Source organism: Mustela nigripes, chromosome 13 (genome assembly GCF_022355385.1).
Source record: "Mustela nigripes isolate SB6536 chromosome 13, MUSNIG.SB6536, whole genome shotgun sequence".
NCBI classification, from domain to species: domain Eukaryota; kingdom Metazoa; phylum Chordata; class Mammalia; order Carnivora; family Mustelidae; genus Mustela; species Mustela nigripes.
Window position 1 is genome coordinate 117772934 of NC_081569.1, and position 18680 is coordinate 117791613.

An 18680-nucleotide genomic window follows, 5' to 3' on the forward strand; every position below is an offset into this window, starting at 1 on the left:
CATTCTCTCTGTACTTATTTCCATTAAAAATTTTTTCAAGTTGACTTTTTTACTCTTTTGTGGTGTTCCATGAGACCAAGGAGGACACTTGGAGGTGAGATGCCATGGCCAGGCTCTTCCTGTTCCTTTCAAGCTCTATATATATCGTCATTGGAGGGGGTACGCAGGTGACAGTGTCCCTGGAGGTGTGTCCTGAAGATGCTTTTTGTGTTTTTTTTTCTCTCTTTGGAAATTTTAAGTATGAGATTTATTTTTTATTTTTATTTTTTAAGATTTTTTTTTTTAAAGATTTTATTTATTTATTTGACAGAGATCACAAGTAGGCAGAGAGAGAGAGGAGGAAGCAGGCTCCCCGCCAAGCAGAGAGCCCAATGTGGGGCTCCATCCCAGGACCCTGGGATCATCACCTGAGCAGAAGGCAGAGGATTTGGCCCACTGAGGCGCCCCTATTTTTTAAGATTTTATTTGTAAGAAAGTGCAAGCAGGGTGACGCAGAGGGAGAGGGAAATATAGACTCCCCACTGAGCAGGGAGCCTAATGCAGGACTTGATCCCAGGACCCCAGGATCATGACCTGAGCTGAAGGCGGACACTTAACTGATGGAGCCACCCAGGCAGCCCTAAGTGTGAGATTTTGAAGTTCATGTCTGGTCTGCAAAAACCTATCAGCAGTGCCAGGTTCTCTCCTGGTAAAATGCAAAACTGATCAAGGTGGGAATCGTTATGACCCAAAGCCTAGGCACATGTCTGCAGCAAATGACCGTTGTACACATGTGCAGATCAGTTTGAAATTAAACCTCAGCTTGGTGATCACCGTGTGAAGACCTGGGCAAAAGAAAAGTTGGAGGAGCGAGGGGCAAGGCTGCTGTGAATCAGAACTGGCTTCCTGAGCACGGGAGAAGTTACGGGAGTGAGCACACGGAGTGAGGTGTGTGCGGAGGGCAAGGGGACACTCACGGAAATAAAGCAGAAAGGCTCTCCACGCTGGATTTGCTAAGCCAGGACCAACAGTACCTGTGGGTTTGCCGGAGACTCCTCCCACGGCCATGCTCGGAACTTGATGCTGCTTTTATGATGGACAGCTTTGGGAAAATCAGATTTTGATTGATTGCTTTCTAAAGATTTTGTTTTATTTATTTATTTTTGAAAGCGAGGCAGGGAGAGGGAGAGAGAATTCCAAGCAGATCCCACCCCACAGCACGTGAGCCCTATGCTGAGCTCCATCCCACATCCCCAAGATCATGACCTGAGCTGAAATCAAGAGTCTCAGACAACTGAAAGGCATTGGATGGCCAGCTTGGCTCCCTTTCTTCTGTCAGAAAGAATATGTTCATGACATCATCCAGCATCACTGAGTACTTGTAGGCATGGTGCCTGTTACAACTGTGTGACTTCATGCTGTTGCTGGGGCCCCACACCCATCCCTGAGGGGGTCTTTATTTTGCCAATGGGGAAGCCAAGACTTTGTGAGGACCATGATTTGCCCTAGGCCACATAGGAAACATCTCAATGGCTCCAGAATTCCTGGTCCTTCCTGTAACCCCCACCCCTGCCTCTTGCACCTGTATCAGTTACATTGCAACCCTTCCCTCCCCGCCCCTGTGGTTTTTTCCCACTTAGTTCATAAATAGTAATGCAGTATAATAATAAAAAAAAAAAAGATACTTAGGCCGGGATTAAGAGAAACCACATTCCCTGCTTACTGTTATTTGCCTAAGAGGGTCAATTATCCTTCATGTCTTTGTCATATTTTTATTCCCTGTAAGATTAAACGGCCCCACCCTGAAAGCCGCCTTGAAAACAAAGCTCTTAGGTTCCCAGAACTGAGATAATCTCCTTGCAGAAATGTTTGGGTGGCATGTGGGCCCTGGCGCTCCAGGTAGCTGGTTTAGAGGCCTTGTGTTCAAGTAGATCCGAAAGGCACCACAGGGAACCCTTGGTGGAGTCAGGCCAGGGATAACCCCCACCCCCACCCCACCCCACCCCCGCCCTGAGTTACCAGCTTTTGTGGTTTGTTTTATATTGTCTGGATTTGGTGATTGCTGGTCTGCCCCATCCTCACTCATACCTCTTCTAGAAAGTGCGCTTTGCATCTATTTCCCAAAGGAAAGAAGAGGTGGGTCCCCGCAGCTCCTTCAGTGGCCCTCCTGCTTTACTGGGAGAGCGTCATCAGTGCCCCTCAACTATTCTGGGCTTGAAAATGTATGCGTGAAAGGAAAGGCCACATAAGGACGTTGGATTTTTTCAAAGTGGACATTTTTCATGTCTTTACACATCCAGCTGGTTAAACTGGAACGCTGGTGTTTTGCTTACGCGGGTCAGCCTGACTGGTACCGGTATTTGGGCTCAGGTCTCTGTGCCTGCTCCCCCGCCCCAGGGGGTGGGGGTCGGGGGGGGGGTGGAGGCTGGGGTGCCTCAGACGTCCCAGCCACTGATCTTGGCTTTTGGAGCAATTCTCTCTTCTCAGCGCACCAGAAAGAGTTAATTCTGGTCCCCCACCCCCACCCCAATCTGGTGTGATAGTGAAGAATTTTAATGGGTTCTGTGAATCAGTTTGTAAGTCAACTGCTGGGTGAACTCATGACTGAAATACAAATTTTTAAAATCCTCTTTAAAGATTTTAGGAATAACTATTTTTCCCCCCCTTCTAAGGATTTTCTTGGGACATTTTCCCCCCTCTAAGAGTTCAGCAGTACTATTGTTTCTGTCTTACAGTAGTTCTGAAAAGGAGAGAGTCAGTCCCTTGGCTGCCAGCATGGGGTGGGTGTGGGTTTATGTAATTTGACTTCTTTTCTCTCTAAATCAGTAAATATTTACAAACGACCTTATCAAACAGCTTGGGTACATTCAGTCAGTTGAAAGCGTGCACTCAGAATAGTGACTGCCCATCGGCCTGCTGCCAGGTCAGTGGGCCTCACAGAAGGACTGACCTTTTTTTTTTTTTTTAATAAAAATGTGGTCCACAGAACTAGTTTCAGAAAATTTGCTTTTTAAAGTCTGACTTATAAAGATCCAACTCCTTTAGGCTGGGGGCAGAATATGTGAACTTAGACATTCAGAAAATAAATATTGGCTTCCGGCTCCCTGTGCGACCCCCCCCCCCCCCCCCCCGAGTTCTTTTGTTTCTTGGGGAAGGTAATTACAGAAATCCATTTGAAGCTTAAATGTCATTCTTTTGTGCGTAAGGAGGAAAAAACAAGCAGATTACTTTTCCATTTCTTGCAAAGTGGTACGGAAAAAAGATGGTTTAAAAACACAACTCTCAAATTTTTTACAGCGGCGATGGGAGTTGGGGGTACCCTGCCCTCTTTTTCTTTCCCCATTTGAAATCTGACACATTTAGAACACGTTTTTCAGAAGGGGGGATCCGTACGTCCTTCAGAGTTGACACTGAAAAATAATACAGGGATCTGAGCTGGGGGGGCCGCTGGGATGTGAAAATTTACACTATTCTTGCACCGCGTCCCCTGGGAAAAGCATGCTCCTTTCGTGCGCCGCACTTAATCCAGGTAGGACCAAAGTGCCGTTTTTGGTGCCGTCCGGTCAGTGTCCAATATTACGTATTTCTGGCTGGCAGACGAGGACACATAAGTGAGAGGCTTTTCAAAATAAGTAACTGTGGTAATTGCTATTCATCTGCCTACTGCGGAACACTGAATGTTGCTTTGTTAATCATTTTTATGTTTTCCTTTTCTTTGCAGAGCATTGGGAAAGGGTCATTGTGGTGCATAGACCCAGAGTATAGACAAAATCTAATTCAGGCTTTGAAAAAGACACCCTACCACCCGTACTCACACGTGTTCAATACCCCTCCTGCCTCTCCTCAGGCATATCAAAGGTAAGCCATTCAGACTTTTCTTTTTCTTTTGCTCTACTGAAGTTGCATTATTTTGGCAGAGACGGGCACTGAAACTAATTTAAGAGGCTGTATGATACAAAAAATAACTGCAGGTAAATGAGAAAGAAGTCAGGCACTATCGGCGGCGTACGCAGTGTCGTGTTTCCCGCAAAGCTTACCACTTCTTGCTGCTGCAGAGGAACGTGCTCAGAAGGCTTCCCAGTGGGCGAAATACTGTCTTCCTGGGTAGAAACATTTACCCAGAAAAGGTGACAGCTTTAACATCTCCGTGTGTCACGGTTTGTTGGGACAGAAGTACAGGGATGAGTCAGGTAAGCGCTTCCCTCATCCCAGCCTCTGACTGCGGGTGTCTTACAGGTGTTCACCCAAGGACTCACTTGGCTGTTGTCATTCCTGGTCTCCATGTGGACGCTGCTCCACAGCGATCATTTTGTTGTGGTTACTTGGTGTTTGCCTCCTCAAGGAGAACAGCAGAGGACAATGGAAGCTTTTATTCCCCCCCCACATGCCCATTTGTGTCGAGACAGTGAGGTCACGGGTGTCATTTTTATAAAGATGTAATTGGAGGAGAGAGTGGGAAGCTTGTCCCTTAAAAAATAAATAAATAAACAAACAAATAAATAAATAAATAGAAAGGAGGTGTTAATGTTAGTGTCGACAAAAAGTAGCCACGGTATTAACACAGATACAAATCTTAAAATTGATTTTATCGCCCATAGCACTAGGGTTGGAAATATATTCCTCCCTCCTAGAAAACAATATATATATATATTTTTAATGTAAGAACGTGTTTCTATCATAAGCACCCAGTTGAGAGACCTTATCCTTGGGCTACGCGTTTCTGTGAGTGAGGGATGGCATGGGTTCGTAGGTTTCAGTAGTTTTATGGTCCACTTCTTTGCACATTCTTTCCCTTGTCTGGCATTTGCTGTGCAGAGGGGAGCACAAAGTGATCTTCTGCAAGCACATTAATGAAGTTCTTGTGCGTCTTGGTTGAGAAGCATTCCGTCACAGGCCCTAGACAATCAGTCTTCTGCAGGAGACGCGCAAGAACAGCTGGGCTCTCGGAGAAGACTGCTGTATGTCTGCCTTTGCTAGGCGATTAGCGTGATGGTAGCCATAGCAACTGGAGCATCTCCATAGCAACGCGTAGCCGAGACAGGTGCAGTTGCATCACAAGGCTGTTTGTTGCCTGGCAAAAGGACAGGCCATTAGTACTTAGATATACGCTGTTGCCTTAGAAACAAATAACCCTACATAGCAACTACAGTTGGTTTGAAAGATTTGGGGGAGGAAAAAAAAAGGTTGTAGCAGCTTTTGTCTGTGTTCATAAAAATCAGCGCAAGCATACTCTATTGGAAATGACAACTTGAGGTCATATAGCTGTAGGAGATGAAGTGGGATTTTCCAGAGCAAGCCAGCCAACATCGTAGAAATGTCCGGAAGGACAGAGCCATATGCTTGGTTTTCTTCTTGTGGCTGTAGCTCCTCCTGAGATGGAAGGGAACTGGGGTGGGAGAATTGCCGGTCTCCAACATTGGTGGGGAAGGCGACACTCATTATTGGGATTTTCCCCCAGATTCTCCGGTTTCTTAGTCATTCTCCATTCCCCCATCCTCCAGACCCCACAGAAAGCCCTCACTCTCCTCCCCAGTTTGTATCTTAGAAGTATTTCTTAGCCTTTTGTTCCTAGGAAGTTAAGAACGTAAGTGTTATTCACTGGGTCCTATCATTGGTTCATTTAGACAGTACTTTGTTGCCAAATGCGACCCCATGGGAAACACAGTAATTATTTAATAATTTGAAGGATTACGGCAGAGCTCTGGGGGGTTGCATACTCAGGCAGAGGCTTTCCGAGCTGGCCTAAGCTTAATGACTTCATTTGATTTTTTAACATTGGCATAAAAATGCAAACCAGAGCTTGTGTGATGAAAGTAATTTCCAGTGGACGACTTCAGATCCTGCTCTGTCACCTCCAGTTCCTCTTCTCCCAGGTGACAGAAGAAAAAAAAAGTTTCTGCATCTACCCCTGGGGGCACTCAGATTTCACCTCCGTAAAGGTCACTGGATGTGGTGTGAGACGACGGATCAGATTCTAGCTAGCCTGCTGCTTCCGTGTCTTCAGTCTGGGGACAAGTCATTTCTATGTCCTGGGGACGGCTGTCCCTTCGTCTCGGAGCTCAGGTTTTGCTCCAGGGTCGTCTGGTGTGTGTGTTTAGGGTCCTAGTGAGTGGATGACCATATAGTATTTGGATAGCTTACAGTGACGTGGTATCTGGTTCAGGTCCAAGCCCCGGGGCCACTTGTTGATGGGACTTGGGGAGGATGGATGTGGGACAAAGCACGTCATTAAGCAAGGACCAGAAATGCCGACTTGACAGTATCTAGCAGGTCCTCTTTGAGGTGGGGAATCACTCGTCATCGGAGTGGGACACCTGGGAAGTGCTTGGCGTTGGCGGGGCTGGTGCTTACTTAGCGTGATGTGGATTGTTCCGGGTGGGTGGTTATTGCTCGTGCTTGCAGGTGTGCCTGGCGAGTAGCTCCACATCGAGCTGTGGGTGCCTGAGCACTGCAGGGACAATGAGGTATCCAACAACACTGCCCCAGACGTTGTTCAGGGCCAGATACAGTGCTGAACATTGTAGCTCGTGGACTCAGGCCTCCTGTTCCAGTGTACCCTTCTGGATGTGTATTAGGCTGTTCCTCTGTACCTGCCTCTTTTGACACCCCAACTGTGAATTGTTTTTGATGGAAATGCAGAGCTCAGTGACATTAGCTATAACAGAGTAAGAACCGAGTGACTTTTTTTTTTATATATAATTTAAAAAGTTACTTTTTAAGGTTTTTTATTTTTTGGTTTTTTTTTTTAGAGAGAGAGAGAGAGAGAGCGAGAGAGCAGGAGCAGGAGGAGGAGCAGAGGGAGAGGGAGAAGCAGACTCCCCGCTAAGCAGGGAGCCTGGTGTGGGGGCTCGATCCCAAGACCTCGGGATCATGACCTGAGCTGAAGGCAGATGCTTTGCTGACTGAGCCACCCCAGCACCCCAGAACTGAATGGCTTAGGAGAAGTTTATTTTCTCACACTTTTGGATGTCGGAAGTCAGCAGGATTGCCTCCTTCTGAGGCTAGGGAAAATCAGTGCCAGGCCTAGTGTCCGATGGTCGCTGGCATTCTCTGGCATTCCTTGGGTTGTAGAACCTCGGTCCCTGCCGTCATCTTCCCCTGATGCTTTCTTGGTGCCGGATTTCCCCTTTGTATAAGGACACTGGTCTTAGCGGCAGAGGGGCCTGCCTTCCTCCAGTGGGATCTCATTTTAACGAATTACACTGCCAGTGACTTCACATTCCGAGATACTGGTGGCCAGGAGTTTTGGTGGGAGGGGACAGAAAGAATTGCACCCATGATGGGCGGCCCGTTTCTTAGTAAGGCATTTTGGTGGAAAAATAGGGAGAAGTGGAAGGTAAGGAGATACTCCGAAAACAAAACACTCGGGTATGACAAAGAGACACAAGAGCTGACCTGAAATTGTTCCCAGTGGCCAAAACTGGAACAGTTTGAGGAGCAAAATAAATAACAGTGTTCAGTTATAACCCAAAACGTAAAGTATGATTCTGTGAGTCCACACCGGTGTAAATAAATGATAGAATTAGTAAATGGGCGTAGAGACTAATCTCCCATTGGAAAGAATTCCGGACAATTTTGGGAGATAATCATCCCCTCCAGGATTTGGAGCTTAACTCCCCACCCCGAGTGGCTGCATTGAATGACTTGATTCCACCGAGTGAGCATGGAAGGGAGCAGAAGAGGAGGTTCATAGTGGGAAAACCTGGCACCCCTCACCTTGGCCAGGTGCTCAAAGCTAACTTCCGTGATTAGAGGTTGCCAGCAGGCACCTTTGATAGGATGTCATGAACCTGACAGTTCACCTCTGTGGTTTCCCCCCGACTGGCCCCCAAGTCCATAACCCGTGCCGGATCACAGGAAAAACATCAGGCGATAGTTCTGTCTCCCAGGCAGGGGTGGGGTGGGCACTCTCCAAAATCCCTGACTGGTGTTCTTCAAAGCTGTCAAGGTCATCGGGGGCAAGGAAAGTCTGGAAAACTGCCATAGACCTGAGGAGGCTAGGGAGACGCCAGGGACTGAATGGTAGCACCATATCCTGGATGCGTTCCTGGAACCCAAAGGACACAAGGGAAAAACTAGTGGAATCTGAATAAGCCGCACACGTTGGTTGATGGTCACGTACCAGAGTTGGTTCCTTAGTTGTGATGAATGTTCCCAGATCACGTAAGCTCTTAACATCGGGGAAACTGAGTGAGGGGTGTCCGGGAACTCTGTGCTGTCTTTGTAATTTCGCCGTTGAAGAAAAAGCAGCCCCCAGCACACAGGCTAGTTGAGTTGATCAGTTTTAAATATCCAGGTCATTTTTGGTCTAATGAAAAGTCAGCTCACCGCAGTGCTGAGCGCTTGCCTGACCTACTTTAGGTCTCTGTCTTCATGATGCTACATCTGGAGGGCTGCTCATTGGGAGCTCTAGCTTTTACCTCCGTTTTCTATAGGGTCAGAGGAGCCACGCAAGTGGACATGCCTCTTAATCAGATATTACAGTTCTCGGAACTTTACTGTTATGAAATGGCACCCAACTTTGCTTTGTAAGGTCCCCAGGACCAAGCCCAGGGAACTCCGCTGATCACGCAAAATTGACCTCCTTGAAGACTCCTCCACGTCATTCGGTGTGGCCTTCAGACTCCGGGCCTGGGAGGAGGAGGGAGGGATGGTAGTTTTGGGTTTCTTCCCCACAGGCTTTCAGAAAAGTCCTATTGTCTATTTTAATGGCTAGCTTGCATACACCCCTCCTTCCTGCACATGGAATTTCTTGTTAAAGGAGATGCATATTTCATGCATATTTTAATGCTTTTGCTATAGATATTGCCAGATTGTCTTCCAATTTTACACTCTGTTCCAATCTATACTCCCACCAACTTTTTAGGAAATTCTCATTTTCGAACCTTCTTCCATGTCTAGTGGCTAAATAAAACATTTTCCCAGTGGGAGACCCCAGCTTTTATGATTTTGATATTTTATAGTGGGGACATTTAAACTTTGCAATTAGATTAGTGCCCTTGTAAACAGCGGCTGCCCACTGTGTTTGTGACAAGAGATTCTTTTATAAAAGTATGTCTGTGGCTGGGTCTTACGTAATACCTTCTCTTACATAGGAACCAATCCAAAATCAGTTTATAGAAGAAACATTTTAATTGTCTCTCACCGTAGGTGGGTACAGGTTTTATAATTAATAAGTATGGTTTATAGAGAGTTTCCTGGATGATCAGTTTTCAGAGAAAAGAGTTTTTTTTTTAAAAGATTAATTTATTTATTTTAGAGAATGAGGGTACACTGTGGGGAGGGGCCCTAAAGGGAGAGAGTCCCAAGCAGATGCTATGCTGAGCATGGAGCCTGACGCAGGGCTTAGTCTCACGACCGTGAAATCACGACCTGAGTTGAAACCAAGAGTTGGAGGCTTAGCTGACTGCACCACCCCGGCTTCCCGAGAAGGGAAATTTAATAAAGTGAAATGCCTTTAGGAAACAGAGCCAGTGTAGTTTCTTGATTCCGTGGTATGTGCAAGGATATCTCAGCATCTTGTATGCCTCTGGTCTGTGTGAGAGTCTGGCCCATGGTGGGGAGCTAATGAGTCCTGAGCCAGGGGACTTTTGTTCCATACCCTACCTTCCATTTGTCTTTTAAATATCTCCACTCTAGGCCGCCTAGGTAGCTCAGTGGGTTAAGCCTCTGCCTTTGACTCAGGTCATGATCGAGCCTGGTCCTGGCATCGAGCCCCACATCGGGCTTTCTGCTCAGTGGGGAGCCTGCTTCCTCCTCTCTCTCTCTCTCTCTGCCTGCCTCTCTGCCTACTTGTGATCTCTTTCTCTCTGTTATATAAATAAAGAAAAAATCTTTTTTAAAAAGTCTCCACTCTAAGAATAATCACAGTGTATTTTGTATTTTGTATATTGTGACCAAACATGTATAAAGTTAGAAAAATCCACAAGATTTTGATGTTGTAAGTTTAAAGAATTATTTTTTGGATGACTTTATCTAAAGTTTGCAGATTCAAAACATTATAGTGTCTATTGCTCTCACCCTTTTTTTCTTTAAAAAAAAAAAAAAAAAATGTCCTGGACAGAGTCAGGGGGCGGAAGGCAGATTGGGCGGGTACTGGTTGACTTAGTCCGTTAAACATCTGACTCTTGATTTCAGCTCTGGTCTTGATTTCAGGTTTGTGAGTTCAAGCCCCATGCTGGGCTCTACTCTGGGCCCAAATAAAAATAAAATCCTGGACATTTCAGACTTGTCATTTAGCTCTTTATGTTTCTTTTTGCCTCTTCACAGCCATTTAATGAACCACGAAAAATACATTAATGGCCTCTCCAAAGATTTTGGCCTTTTGATATTGAGGGCCTTAATGAAAATGGCTGATTTTCATGCTGACTCAGCAGTCCTGCCCTCTTCATGTGCTTTAAGCTTGTTCTTTATGATTTTTTTTTTAAGTGCCTACGTGGCAGAGAAATTGTACAGAGTGGTCAGTATATATTCAGATTAATGAAATTATCAGTGATTCCTCACCAGGTGGGAACGCTTTGGCTATGGGAGTGAACTGGTCATGGCGGATGGGGGATTGTGTTGGGAGGAGGTGGGAAGGGGAGGTGTTTGGGGAGCTCATCCTTTTAGACAATTAGAAGATTAGAAAATCCTTAGAATCTTAAGCTTGTTAACATAACTGTGTTAATTCCCCCACCAAAATGCTGAATTTGCACACAGCAAGGAAGAGCTTATTCATTGCTTGGATAGCATCCAGTAATTTTTTGACTTATAAGACATCTTTCTTTCCAGTCGTTCAGAGTGGCGTGCATTTAATCGTTGGCAGAAGAACTGTAAAACCACAATAAGATCAGTTTTAACTTGCACTAAAGGAGTTTAATTGTTAGACTGTCATGTCATTGCAAGTTTTAATTCGGCCAAGCATGAAAAATGAATGTGAGGATTTAGACGAGTTGCATCATAATTGCATTTCTAATATTTACTTGTAAGCAGTATAGTTGACGGAAACCGTAAATAGTTTTTTAAATTCTCATATTTGGTACGTTTATCTGTGTATGTTTAAAAGGGTGAGTGGGGTGTGATGTATTTTGAGAGAATATGCCTAAATTTCAACTTTCTGCTTAGAGTAATCTCTTAAAAAATACTCAGTTACAAAAAATCGATATGAAGGTTTGTTGTGCTTCATATGTAGAAGGATATGCTGAATTAATGTGGTAGCATAGCTATTGGATTGAATGACAAGGTTTTCTAATGGTGGTACTTCCAAATACAAAGTTTATTTTGTTAAAAAATTGGCAAGACAGGGATGAGAAAAGGCTTAAGATTGTAGGGTTTCACTCTTGCATGTTAAGAAAAAAGTGCTTATTTACAGTGTGAACTTTAAAAATCTATTAGTTGGTTGTAACTTTATTTGCAAATCAAATCATGCTATCTTTTGACTTCCATTATATTTTCTGAGTTGGTCACAGGGTATTTTTACTTTACTTTATTTTATTTTATTTATTTTTTAAAGATTTTATTTATTTACTTGACAGACAGAGATCACAAGTAGGCAGAGATAGAGGAGGAAGCAGGCTCCCCGCTGAGCAGAGCCCGATGTGGGGCTCGATCCCAGGACTCTGGGATCATGACCTGAGCCGAAGGCAGAGGCTTTAACCTACTGAGCCACCCAGGCGCCCCATACAGGGTATTTTAAATCTCAGCTTTTTGCCTTCATTATGCTGTTCTTTGTACACTTCTGGTTCAGTCTTACATTATTTTATTTTGATGGAAAACAGCCCCTGGTATCTTTGAGCACTTAAGGACTAGGCGTATTGAGTATTGTGCCCAGTCACCCAACCGTCACTCTGTTTTCAAAGCACTTTAAAAGTTGAATGTTGAGTCATCAGGGCTGATGACCTCCATTTTACTCAGGTGCTGAGTAAAGCTCATGGCCGGGAGAGCCACACAGACTCACTGGTCCTCAGATCTCTTGGGTGCCTTCAGTCCCTGGTTTGCATTCCAGTAGCAGAAGTGTTAGGAGCTCTTAAGATCCTGCTGATACATTTCTGTCCACCTGACCCCTGAGATGATGGAAAACGAAGAGGTTCTCTGTCCCTCATTCCCCTTTAGAAGGTCAGGGTGTCGTTGGACCCACCAGGAGTCTGGGGTCTTTGCTCGATTCTCTTCCTGTTCATTTGCTGTTCTGAAGAGCCAGCAGAGGACGGGCGGACCGGAGGGTGGAGCGGATTCCTGATCAGAGCATCTTCGCAGTCGCCAGGCCGTTCCCGTAAAGTGGGGCTGACCTGCTTTGTGCATGTTTGTCAAACTCCTCACCTTCCCAGAGGGGGAGAAATTGATCTCTGTGTTCGAAATATGAAAGAACTGTCAAAAATGCCTGAAATCAATGATGAACAGTGTGGAACAACAGGCAGCACATTCTTTGTTCTGCAGCCGTGTAAAATTGGCAAATTCTTCATCACAATAGAAAAGGAAAACCCACCAGTGCTCTGTGTATAAACTTCTTCATCTTCCCATTACAGCTAGAAACTTCTGGATTTTATAGATTAAAAAAGGAGGGGGGTTAAACAGAGAGGTGTAATATAATTAGGCTTAGCAATAGTGGAATCCATCACTCATAAAAGATTTGAGGAAGCAAGAATGGGGGAAGGAGTAGTTTACTGTTGGTATGTCAGCAGTGAGTCGGGTTGGTCACAAGGGTTCTGTAGGTAGTCTTAGGTAGTGTTAATAATAAAAGATGAGTGTTTGAACAAATGATGTGATGGCCAGTAATTCCCACCTGCAGTGTGGATCAGACCTCACTGGAGAGTTTCTGTCCAGTTGGGAGGGCACTTTGAGATGAGGTGGAAAGCAGTGAGGCTGGCTGGGAAGCAGGAGGAGCTGGGGGTGTATCATCTGGAGGCGAGCACCTGCAGAAGGTCAGCGTGCCTGCGGTCTTCAGCTTCCCCTTGCGGGGATTGGATCTGCCGGGTCGAAGTTGTAGAAAGAAAGATTCAGGCTCAAAGAAGCTCTCCCTAATAGAAGAGCCTCTAACTCCGTGCTGGGCACAGAGCAGGAGCTGGATGAATGTTTGGGTTGGTGAGCTGATGTTTAGATGGATGGGTGAACGAGCTGCTCGGGGGATACTAGTCTAGACTAGAGGACTGGTTGCCGAGATCCTTTGGAAAGATTGAGTTACTGCTTAGAGAGTTGTAAGGTTCTCCCTTCCAGCTCCTGAGATGTTCCGTCTCTGAGTCTGTCGAGCTGCTCTGGCCGTCCACGGATGGAGCCCCATTCTGTGGCATGGGGTTTGTTATGTTGGAAACAAGACATTAGGGGAAACGTGCCTGGCCTTCTTACTCAGAAAGGAGAGGTCAGATCTTCGCCTGAAATTGTTAAATCCGGATTTCAAGCCCGTGATGGGACTAATTTAGTTATTCTTTATTCTGTGTCATCCAGCTTTTTGATTCGTGCCCTATAATTACCTCCCTTGTTTTAGTGACACTTCTTTGCATTTCCTTCCGTGTGAATAAAATTATCACTGCAGTGTTTTGCCAAGCAGAAGATCATTTCCAAAAGCTGTCCATCAAATCGTCCAGACCTTCCCCTATTGTTTATCCACTGAATTAATGAGAGCGACACCCACCCTTTGTATAAATCTCCACGCGGGAGCCAAAGTGCTGTCCTTGTTCTGTAGGATCACATGTTTGTGGCCAGAGCCTCGGATCACATTCTTAACCTTTTGTCTTTCTTACGTAAAGCCCATGTCACATTGTTTGTCAGTCCATCCTTGAGACCCTGCCATGTTACGTGAAAGGTGCGGAAGGAGTGTGAGAAGCATCAGAAATTTCGTTAATTGCCAACTCCTGCTGATTTTTAAGTCATGTGGAAAAAACATCCATAAACCATTTAGACACATTTCTTAATCCTTATCTTTCTAGATTGAGTTGCTTAATCACAGTAGTCCCAAGTTGAGACATGCTCGCTGTGCATTTATCTGCTTTTGAATGGAAAGTTTTGGTCAGAATCTGCTAAGCAGCTGCTCATTCCACCCATAGGTCTATGACAGACTTGCGTTCACCCCCAGCACACATTCCCCATCCGGTCTGGCAGGAATAAAAGTGAATGGGGGGGGAACCCATTCAGAAGAAAAACAACAAGAAACTTGTAGCAGTTTTTTCTACCTCCTTCCTTCTCCTCCCTCTCTCCTGCAGCCCCTTCCTTCTGCCGCGGTGGAGCCTGGGGTGACAGGCTTCTTTTGCAACTATACAGAAAACAGAGTTGTTTTTTTTTTTTGTTTTTGTTTTTTAATATTTTATTTACTTATTTGACAGAGAGAGATCACAAGCAGGCAGAGAGGCAGGCAGAGGGAGAGAGGAGGAAGCAGGCTCCCCGCCGAGCAGAGAGCCCGATGCGGGGCTCGATCCCAGGACTCTGAGATCACGACCGGAGGCGAAGGCAGCGGCTTAACCCACTGAGCCACCCAGGCGCCCCAACAGAGTGTTTTTGAATCAGGATTCATTTGGGCTAGAAATGAACACGTACATCCCTTTTTCAGCTTCTAGAGAAACCAAGGCACATAGAAGGATTTACCCTGTATAAACTTTCCAGCAGAGTCGCTCACCGAAAGGAAGGGTGTTCTGGCCGGCGTGGTGAGTTCCTCGGGCCCACAGCGTCCTGGCCCGCCCTCTGCCTCCCTGCACCTGCAGAGGACCGGGCCCCTGCTGGTCCTGCGGGCAGACTGTCCGATGCAGCAGCTGTGACATCCTCAGGAGGAAAAGAGAAGTCTGGGAAGCAGAAAAGTGAGAAAGATGCGAAGATCCCAGGCTTCTCAAGTGTGGTGCTGGTTTCCCCAGCTCTCCCCCACCTCCCCGCACCCCTTTGGTAGACGAGAAGTCAGGCAGGGTGCTCTGTTCGGGGCCTGTGCTTGATGAGCCTTGGTGCCTCGGGCAGGTCCTTCTGCCACGCACGAGTGGACACGTGATGGAGTCAGACTCAAGAGCCCCACGTGTGCTGATACAGACCAGGACTGGAACCTACCCCCCGCCCACCACCAGCTCTTGACCATCCACCATGGAAGCGGGCTCCCAGCAAATCCCAGCAAGTCTCAGAAACACATGCAGCTTCGAGCCTCGCCTGGGCTCCCCACCAGCTGTGCCACCTTGGACAAGTTACCTGGCTGGCCTCTCCAAAGATGTACCTTGTCATTCCTTTTGTGGCATCACAGTACCTGCCTTAAAGGAGTGCTTGCTTGGGGCATTAAATGAAGTAAAAGGATGTATCCAATGCCTGTCACTTGTGTCTGGTCCCCAGAAAAGCAGTGCATTGTAGTTTCTCCTTCCTCATCATCGCCAGACTTTCCTTTTGGTAATTGTATAGTCTTGTTTTTGCCCAACGGCATATCAGTGCAGCCCTTGTATAGATGGGTTTACAATGTAAAATACCTTTTTATATTTTGTATTCTGTAGTTTTTCAAGATTGAGGACCTGTGAAAACCAGGTCTCTCTTTGAGTTCTCCCAGTGCTCTAAACAGAACCCTGCGTACAGGTGTTACTCAAAAGATATTTATTAATGATTTCTCTGAGAGAGCAGAGCCCAAATAAAATAGTGCAAAATATTTCTTCCGACTGCTCAGGGATGCCAGGATAATTGGCCACCTTCCTCATCTTTACCGGCACAAGATAAGGGACCTACTAGGGATGGGGAAGGAGAAGCTCTGTCCTATAGCCCTTCCCTCCTAAGATACCTCAGGGATTTTGCAGTGTTGGTGCTCCTGCCTTTCTGTTTTCTTCCCCATCTGTCTGCTGAGGCCCTGGTGTACCTCTGGGCATCACAGAGCCTGCGGATTGGGACCAGGTCATTCCTGAAGCCTAAGAGAGCCATCACACTACTCTGGGATAGAAAGGTGGTAAATTCCAGGCTGTTGACTCTAAGGCACTAAATATTGTCAGAGGACTAAATATTTTGCAGCTGCCATAGAAAATGCAAATGTGCTTAAAGTGGGTGCCGGCCAGGAACCGCTCCAGCTTTGTCCCATTCATGATCCCCCCACCCCCGAAAAGATGCCTCCTCTACACTTCCTACAGAACGGAGCCCTTGAAAGGGGAGGCGCTTGGGCTCTGCCTTCCCCCATCCTAATGGGAAAAGTTTTCACCACAGGCGGGCCCCAACAGTCCGTTGTGCTCATACATAATCCGTGTTTAAATCTCTTGGCAGTAACTCATTAGTTTCCCCCCCTACATTCTTTTCCTTTTTGATGAGAACAAAGCCCGGGTCCTCCCTGAGACAGATCTTCCCCTCGCCTTGCGACCAGGACACCTCACTGTTCTACGTACACCCCTCACCCAAATGGTAGCCTTGCCCACCTGCAAAAAGATGAAGATCTTGTTCTTTGTGCTTGCGGATCTGTTCAGAACTCACAAGTCCGTGGCACCGCAGACCCTTGCTTCTGCGGGGGCTGTGCCGGCGACGCACCCCGTGGCCGGACCAGCTCAGGACCCCTTGCTCGAGCAGGTCCTCCTTCCGGATCTTTAATGGACCGTTCGTTCTAGAGAAAGGAAGGCTTGGACCTGCGGTAACTCCAGTGGAATTTTATTCTTATTGAATCCTTTTGAAGTTGCCTCCTTCCAACACTGCCCCCTCTTGCCCTCCCCTCTTAAGATGTGGCTGTTCTGTCATCAGAGTTGTTGAAGTCAGAGTTAGAGGAAAACCAGCCTGGATTTCTGTAAAACAGCTCTTTGATGCAGAGTAAAGCCAAAAAAAAAAAAAAAAAAAAATCTATTTCCATCGAATAGTCTAGACTTACAAGAAACAGGCCAGGGATGTCGGCTTTTTAGCGGTATGGGATTATAAAGAATTTTCAATTCAGTTAGTCCCTCCTGTTTTGAACCCTGAGCTGTGGTTTGATTTCGGACTGGAGTTGAAAGGCAGAACATCAAGCATTCATTAAACACCTACCCTGTGCCAGGCCTGGTCTCACAGCCACCATGTTTGCAGTCTGTCTGAATCCTTGCAGGGTCCAGTGAGATTGATTTTTCACTGTCCTACATTCAAGAGAACTAGTGCTAAGTGAGGTGTCCTGGGCCTGATGCAGGCTGAGTGGGGACCCAAGCCAGCTTCTTGTCATTCCAACAGCAGACTGAGCTCTTCCTGCCTTAATTCGGCATCTTCTGGTCACTGTCTACTATGGAGATACTGTCCGGTGTCTAATTTTTGAAGAGGTGCGCCTGGGAAAGGAGAAATGGCATATCACCTTCTGAATGGCATTTTAGGTTTTTATAAAGAGGGCGGGAAGGATGGGGGCGAGAACAGGAGGGAGCCGCTGCAGTAGATCAAGCCAGTGGAAATGAAGGTCTGAAACGGAGGCCAGAGAGGAGGGAGCAGAGGCGTGTGGAAGGAGCTCAGTGGGCTGGGTGGGCGAAGGGTCGGGAGGACACCGAGAGGGTTCTGACCTGTGTGGATGGAGGAAGCCATGTTGAGGGAGATGGGGAGAGAGGTGCCCAAGAGGGCCATGGGACATCGTCTGCACACGCATGTGTGCGAGGATCGCTTCCGTTTTAGACCAAAATAGGTAAATGTAGGACAGGGAGAATCACCCAGCATTTCTCCACAACTTGGGATTTAGAGATCACTTCATGATTTTGGAGATTATTTATGCTGTTTAATAAGAAAAAAGAAATTCCAAGTTCACGTTATTAGCACTTGCCTTGTCCTTGAGGTCTGCTCTTAGAGGTAATTGGGATTTTGTTTTGCTTTTTCCTCCCGGCCTGCGTAAACAGTCATCCTTGGAAATAAATGGCAAAACAACTATCTTTTTTTTTTTTAATTAACTTTTTAATTTTAATTCCAGTATAGTTAGCATACAGTGTTAGAACAGTTTCGGGTGTCCAATATGGAGACTGAGCACTAACTTACGTCACTCAGGGCCCCTCACAGCAAGTGTGCGCCTTAGGCTGTGTCCCCTGTTTCCCCATCCCTCACCCACTCCCCTCTGGGAACCATCAGTTTGTTCTCTAGAGTTAAGAAACTGTTTCTTGGTCATACAACTATCTTTCTAATCATTTTTTTATGTGTAATTAAAAAAAATAGGAGTGTGGGGAGATGTGACAGGAGCTAACCACCTTTTGGGTTTGAGGGTTTGGTTTTTATTGTTTGTTTGTTTTTGGTTTTGTTTTGTTTTTTGGTCATTGTGTTTAAAGCAGTATATTTTGTTCATGTTCTTTAAAAAAAAAAAAAAATGAACAACCACTGGCCTGAACCTTTAATATGTATGGGCTCGGTAAATATTTGTCAAATAAGATGAATGCATGTAATTATCATCCTTTATTTGACATTGAAGTCATCAGATGGGTTAAGGACACGGGATTAATTTTATTTTGTTAAGGAATAAGCAATGAAGATTATTCTGAAAGACCTGACCATTTCGGGTGTACAAGTACATCAAACTAAGCTGTAAATAGCATCTGAATAGGGCTCTGAAAGTGCGTATTTGCTAAGGCAAGACTTCGGTTGTAGGGTGACACTGCCGGTCATTTTGGTGTGTGTGTGCCAGGTCGGAGGGACGACTTGGGGGCAAAATGCCACTGGGGAGGATGTTTTCAATAATCTAAAAAGGTGTAGGAATGATGCTCAACTTGAGAGAATCAGCTAAAATTAAAGTGCTATGCCACTGAGCTGTTTTGCAATTAATCTTGGAAAATTTGCTTTTAACAACATCTCCAGATCAGCATTAAGGGAATAAGGGG

At 45.9% G+C, this 18680-nt stretch overlaps 1 protein-coding gene across 5 annotated transcripts in view; it reads left to right on the forward strand.

The window, feature by feature from the left end:
- Window positions 1-18680, forward strand: part of FOXN3 (forkhead box N3) — a 397011-nt gene that overhangs the window by 220321 nt on the left and 158010 nt on the right. For all 5 annotated transcript variants that reach the window (XM_059373546.1, XM_059373549.1, XM_059373550.1 and 2 more), the window contains one exon: window positions 3701-3837. In XM_059373546.1, coding sequence (XP_059229529.1) covers window positions 3701-3837 — 137 coding nt within the window. The remainder of the gene's footprint in view (window positions 1-3700; window positions 3838-18680) is intronic.